At 36.9% G+C, this 7500-nt stretch overlaps 1 protein-coding gene across 4 annotated transcripts in view; it reads left to right on the top strand.

Moving 5' to 3' along the window:
* LOC143024956 (uncharacterized) overlaps positions 1–2086 on the top strand; it is a 30668-nt gene extending 28582 nt beyond the window's left edge. For all 4 annotated transcript variants that reach the window (XM_076184490.1, XM_076184489.1, XM_076184488.1 and 1 more), the window contains exon 7: positions 756–2086. In XM_076184490.1, coding sequence (XP_076040605.1) covers positions 756–908 — 153 coding nt within the window. In that variant the 3' untranslated portion in view covers positions 909–2086. The remainder of the gene's footprint in view (positions 1–755) is intronic.
* The last annotated feature ends 5414 nt before the right edge of the window (positions 2087–7500 follow it).

Here is a 7500-nt window from a genome sequence, read left to right as displayed (position 1 = left end):
TAGGGACTTCGAGAGTGCAAGACTCCTTTAGACTAGTGAAGCAGCTGAAGTGACTATATATCCGGCCCGAGGATAAGGTGAATCTACTTGAGAACTCAGTTCCTGAAAAGATGTGCATATATATATATATATATATATATATATATATATATATATATATATATATATATATATATATATATGTGTGTGTGTGTGTGTGTGTGTGTGTATCGGAAATGTGTAGCAACTAGACTCAATTCAAGGTTTAGCCCGACGTTTCTATTCTCGTCCATGAATCGTTTTCAAGGGGCATAATGGATACAAAATCGTGAACTCGGATATAAATGGACAATGTGGTATACCTGGGAAAGTTTCACACTTTCAATCGCATATACAAAGCAGTATTGTTTACAATAATAAAGTAAAATAAAATTAACTTAAAATTGTGACACCAAATAAAACAAATTTCTTAAGGGTGTGATCTTAAAACAAATGTAGCCAAATAACATTGGTATGTAACACAAACGTAGAAACACCAGAACAAGATTCAAGTTCTTTTATGCCTGTATCCCGTATATTACATATGTGCTGTAATATAAATCACCCAATCTAGGTTATTCCAAGTGATGCATCTGTATGGAATACTGTATTTCTTTTCGTCCTTTAGACATCTAATCTTTGTTATTTTCTTCTCATGACCTCATATATATGACGTGTGTGTGCGCGCACTTTAAGATCAATCGAAAGGTAACAGATGCTTTCTTGGACTCTTTCAGATACTGGGTTCGTTTCTCATGTATCAAGATAACTTCGGCCTCATGCACATCCTGGGCATAGGTCCCATCTCCGTAGAACCTGAACTCGGTTTGCTCCTGTACACAAACGTCGCGTCCCACCTCCCTTGGCTTCGAAGTGTCCTGGAGGAGTAACCCGTCTTCACGAAACCCAAGACCAGTATCCTTGCTGCTGCTGCCGTCCTCTGTATAGACAAAACTGTCATGACTTTGCAAGGAGGTAGGCATTGCTCACTGGAGAACTGTTATCAAGTAAATGCAAGACTTCAGCGACATCTGTTGAACGCACTGCGACCCTCGCGCTGTCTGCGCCTCCTGTTCTACCCAGAGGAAATTTATATGTAAGCGCTCTTTGTTTTTCGTAGTATATCGATGTGTTCTAGTCTAGAATGCTGCAGAGAAAAGTATCTAACTCTGCTTCTTGGCTTTCCTATGAATCCTAATCCATTGTAATCTACTGTATTTGATTTTTTAGTGTATCTTGAGTGTAGTCTTAGTTTATCTTGCATTTTATTCACGTTAAGAGACTTGTTACAGACCTTCCCGATGTCTTAGAAGAAGCCTTATGGCCTAAGAATTCCTAAGTGCTTTGCTTAGCATCAATATTGCAACACCGAGTATGAGAGTGTCACTAGAGCTGGACGTTGCTATGTGCAATGTAAAGGCCCCGTGAAATTGTGTGGGGTTGACCCCGGCGGTCCCCTGAACACATTCAAACTGAAGCGCACGTAGCACTTGACGCGCGCCACTGTCCTCCCAGCAGTGGTGGATTGGTGATGAGCGACAGACCTACTAAACAGCCTCACTCATGCCCCCGAAGTCTCAGCTCCACTGAGGTCGTGAGGACGTTATTCAATTAATAGAACTGTACAAGGATAGCGTGTACCTGTGGCAAGTGCAACATTACCTGTACAAAGACAGAAAATGCCAAGGATGAACTGAGTAGCGCGCGTCACTCACCCTCGTCATTGAGTCACCGTTTGAACCACGGGACGGTTAAAAGACGCTGGGATTTCTCTTCCGCTCCTGGCCACCCGGACTCAAAAGACGCGTAGTGTGACATGTCCTTCAGTCATCGAAACCCTTGGAGGAGGGGAGGGGGGATTGAGAGGTTGCGCGTCCACCACGCCAAAAAGACCTCACATTCATTGTAGTACAAATGTATAATATATTTACAATTGGACTTTGATTAAAACCCCATTAACCCTTCTAACATATAGATTGTGTTCCAGCAAAAATCACATCGTTCTTATGTACAAGGTTACACAACGTTTTTATATACTTTTCCATGCTGAATAAACGCATACTTTGGACATTGTTAATTGATTTCTTGTCCCAAGTGTTATATCAGAGCCTTTGTATGGACCTAAAGGTCTCCTGTCTTGTGGTTCACCATTGTAGAATGTATAGTTGCCTGCACTTTCGAGTGTTTTCTGCGCCAATGTAGCGTATTACGTCATGACGTATGACGTCATACATATCACATCATACATGCATCATAGCGTATGACGTCATATATTGACGAGGCCGCAACTCGTTCACAGAGTAAGAAGACTGAAGGAACAGTCAGAAACTATGTTATTCTCGATAACCCCTGTAAACATCTGTCGGTAAAAGTCAAGACAATATATGTACCGTGTGTATGCAGCACACCCACACAATACATATATATATATATATATTTCTATATATAGATATATATTTGTTTATATATATATATATATATATATATATATATATATATATATATATATATATATATATGAGAGAGTGATAGGTGGGGAAGGGTAAATGAAGATGGGCTATTAGAATACGTCCTAATGTTTCGGTCACTATGACCTTCATAGTGACCGAAACGTTAGGACGTATTCTAAAAGCCCATCTTCGTTTACCCTTCCCCACCTATCACTCTCTCATTTGTCTAAAACCATTTATATATATATATATATATATATATATATATATATATATATATGTATATATATATATATGTATATATATATATGTATATATATATATATATATATATATATATATATATATATATCGACAGTTTAATTAAACATTTCTGTCCACGGGACTCGAACATCAGGACATGAGACACAAGGGATCGGTGTTTGTGGGAGGGGAAGATAAGTGTGTAAGCAAAGGAAAAGATCGTGCATAAAAGAGGGTTATTGCCACTGGGCGCTTTATATTCATTAGAGTATGTAAGTGTCGTGATTAAGGAGACATAGGTATGAGACTTGGAGTTCATTGGGGATATTTATTAACAACATCTCAACCAACAAATTTAGGGAAGGAGTCGGAAGCTTGGTCGTAGGGGCAGTCAGAAAGATGGAAAGAACTTAGTGGTAGGTAAACTAAAACGAGAAGATGCAGCAGGAGAGAAAAATAGAAATTAAATGAATTTCAGTAGGAGAGAAAGCGTATGTAGATGTTTGTGCGTGTGGTTGTTTTTTTTTTTTATGACTGCGACTTGCTAGTGTGTGTGTGTGTGTGTGTGTGCCATGCAAGGAGGGTTGTTGCTTCCTTGCCGGAGTACATACAATATGATATGCATATAATATAGTAAAATGTATCAGTCATAGCGTGTTCCCTGCCGACGAAACAGGTCTTCTGAAGTAGCGGAGTGGTTTTGACGGCAACACGAAGAGAGGCATGATCAGTTCGCGCAAAACAAAAGTATTTAGTGAGGACTCATCCTGGCCAGCGAGTAGGTTAGGACGCTACCTACTACGCCGCGGTGGATGTAAACAAGGAACTACTGGCAACTCGTCGTGTAGTCTCCCGACATAAACTCTGTGAAATACAGATTGCAAAATGTATATATATATATATATATATATATATATATATATATATATATATATATATATATATGCAAAGTAGACCACTTGGAAAAAGAAACAAACGAAGCAGAGCGATGTCGTATATTACATCTTCAGTGCAACAAGTACATAGTGATAGGAATACATCATGTATCATGATAAATTGTCTATGTATTCCTATCACTATGTACTTGTTGCACTGAAGATGTGATATACGAAAGCGCTCTGCTTCGTTAGTTTCTTTTTCCAAGTGGTCTACTTTGCATAAGTGAACACACGTACCCGTGTTCTTATTAGCATATATATATATATATATATATATATATATATATATATATGTATATATATATGTATATATATACATATATATGTATATATGTATACATATATATATATATATATATATATATGTATATATATTTCTAAAGAGAAATGTAGTAGAACATTTGTAAATAACGCACAAGAAACCCACAGAGGGCTATAGTTGATATCCGAAATATAGAATCTTCTTTTATTCGAAGTTTATTTTCTCCGACTGTGGGTTTCTTGTGTTATATATATATATATATATATATATATATTTATATACATATATACATACATATGATATATATACATATATCAATCAATCAAATCAGCCATCCTGAACAAAGGCCTCCTTCATAGCATTCCATGATTCACACGACCACGCCAACCTCTGCCACGTCACTCCTGCAAACTTCTCGATCTCGTCTCTCCACCTTCTATCTGGTCTCCCTCTTCCACGCTTCCTATCTCGCGGTGTCGACTCAGTAACACACTCCATCGCTCATCAGTCGTTCGCACTAACTTACCTGCCCAATTCCACTTCATCTCCTTTACTGCTTCCACAATATCTTTCACTCTAGTCTGCTCTCTCACCCAACTTGCTCTCTTTCGGTCTCTCAGCGTTATTCCCATCAATGATCTCTCCATTCTCCTCTGTGCAGTCCTTAGTTTTGTTTCCATTGTCTTCGTCAGTTTCCAAGTCTCACACCCGTAGATTATTGGTGGCAGAATGTATTGATTGTAAACTTTACGTTTCAAACATAAAGGTAGAGAGCTTCTCAGGAACTTATTATACTTACCAAACACTTTCCAACCAATTGTAATGCGTCTCTTTATTTCATTATCATGATCTTTCGTCACTTTCACCATCTGGCCCAAGTAATCATACTCTTCAACTTCCTCAAGACTCTCATCATCAATTGCAATCTCCTTACTTTGAACTTTCGTATTGAACATTACTTTGGTTTTACTCTTATTAATTGTTAAACCTACTTTGACACTTTCCTTGTTTAGATCACTCAGCATATCTTGCAAGTCTTCTGCTCTTTCTGAAATAAGAATAATGTCATCCGCAAATTTTAAGTGGTTCAAATATTCGCCATTAATCTTTAAACTTTTCTTTTCCCAATTCAGTCTTCTGAAAATATCTTCCAAGCAAGCTGTAAATAGTTTCGGTGAATATGTATCGCCTTGCCGTACTCCTTTCTCGATCTTGATCTTTTCTGTATCTTCATGTAGTCGAATTATAGCGGTACCTTTGGCATAAATCTTTTCTAAAACTTTTACGATCCGTTCGTTTGTACCCTGCTTGCGTAGCGAGTTTAGTATTGTTATTTGTTCTACCGAGTCGAAGGCCTTCTCGTAATCTACAAAAGCTAAACACAGAGGTATATTGTATTCTGTCGTTTTATCGATTAGTTGGTTTATCGCCTGCAAATGGTCTAGAGTCGAATATCCGCTCTGAATGCCTGTCTGTTGTCTCGGTTGGTTTCCATCTAAAGGTTGACTTAGTCTATTTGTAAGGATTTTGGAGAATACTTTATATACATTTGAGAGCAAGCTAATCGGTCGATAGTTACTAAGGTCCTTCTGGTCTTCTTTTTTATGAAGCAAAATCACTATAGCATTGCACCACGCATCAGGAACGCTTTCTTGACGTAAGCACTGGGTGTACAACTGAGCTAATTTAATATGAACTAATTTCCCTGCGTCTTTCAATAGATCTATCGATGTACCATCTTCCCCAGGTGCTTTTCCCCGTTTTATAGTTTTTAGAGCAAATTCTACTTCTTTTGTAATCTCTGGTACACTACTAATGTCTACACATGAATTTACTGATTCAACTACGGTTTTCGACGAATAAAGCTCTTGGTAAAGTTCTTCTACTCTTTTTACCATTTTGTCTCTACATTTAATTATTTCTCCATTTCTATCTTTCAAACATATCATTTGCGCTCGGTCACTTTAATACATTTACCCTTCCGAATAGTTTCCTCTGTTTCATCCATGTTTCTCTTTCTTTTCTCTAATCTCTGCCTTTTGTTGATCAGCTTGTTTAGATCTACTCTTTCCATTTCGTTTCTCCTGCTTTTAATCTGCATGGTCCTTCTTCTTTTAATTAGGTCATTTGTAGCTTGGGAGTATTTGTTTTCTCTAATGTTTATTGTACTTCCTACTTTCTCTGCCGATTCTCTAATGATATTCACTAAATTCAAATTAATATCTTCCACGGTTTCCTCATTAGTTCTTAGAGCTTCGAATCTATTTTTAATTCCTAACTGAAATTTCTTATTATTATCCTTAACCTTTGCAAGGCTTATTTTCTTTTTTAAAATTAGTTTATTTCTCTCGACTCTGAAATTGAATTTAGCTGTGCAACCTACCATTCTATGGTCACTACCTATGTTGACTTTATTTATCACCGTAACATTGTTAACGCTTTTGCTCTCATCTCGTTCTTTGTTGTTCCATTTGGACTTCTCCAGGTCCATTTACGACTTACACGCTTTTGAAAGAAAGTGTTCATTATCCTCATGTTGTAGTTCTCTACAAAATTGACTAACATCTCGCCTCTGTCATTTCTTTCACCTACTCCAAAATTACCAATGCACGTCTCATCGCCTATCTTCTTCCCCACTTTAGCATTAAAGTCGCCTATTACCAACGTGTACTTACTTTTTTCTTGATCCATTACCTGACTTAAATCATCATAGAAGGACTCAATTTCATCGTCTGAACTCTGTGTAGTTGGTGCATAAACCTGAACTATTTTTAGAGTGCCTAATCACAATCCTCTTTGATCTTATCTCTATAGTAGAACAGGTGGTGATCATCTTGTAGTTGTATCAGCCTTTCTTCCGCTCTTCGGACTTAACTCAGTCCTACGATGTCCCACTTGATGTTGTCTAGTTCTTCCATTAAACTCTCCAGCCTGTGATCTTCTGAGAGACTAACACACACACACATTATACATGTATATATATATATATATATATATATATATATATATATACATATATATATATACATATTTACACACACACACACACACACACACACACACACACACACACACACACACACACACACACACACACACACACATATATATATATATATACATATATATATATATATATATATATATGCAGAAAGATCACTATTAACAACACGTGATCCACAAATTATGCTGGTAACCACTAAGGAAATCGGAAGAAAACAGTATATCCCAAGCGCTTTCGTGTAATTCACATCTTCAGGGGAATACAGAAAAAATTTTGTATTACAAAGAGGTTTAAAAATAACAAGATTATACACTAGGAAAGGAACAGGCAAGGTGTGAGATGTCACAAAATTAAACACTAGGAAAGGAACTGGCATAGCACAAGATGACACGAAATATTACACTAGGAAAGGAACCGGTGAAGGACAAAAAGTCACACATGAAAAAAGAATAAGTCTTGGTACACAAAGTCATCAAAGAAAAAGAAATCTAGAGAACAGCACAATTCACCAAATTAATTTTGATCACATACAACCTGATTACAAATTTTGTTAATGATGAATTTATCTAATTTATAAATGCCATT

The sequence above is a fragment of the Oratosquilla oratoria genome, chromosome 4 (assembly GCF_046742065.1).
Source record: "Oratosquilla oratoria isolate Oo_2021 chromosome 4, ASM4674206v1, whole genome shotgun sequence".
Taxonomy (NCBI): Eukaryota; Metazoa; Arthropoda; class Malacostraca; order Stomatopoda; family Squillidae; genus Oratosquilla; species Oratosquilla oratoria.
This window is presented reverse-complemented; position numbering and strand designations above follow the sequence as displayed.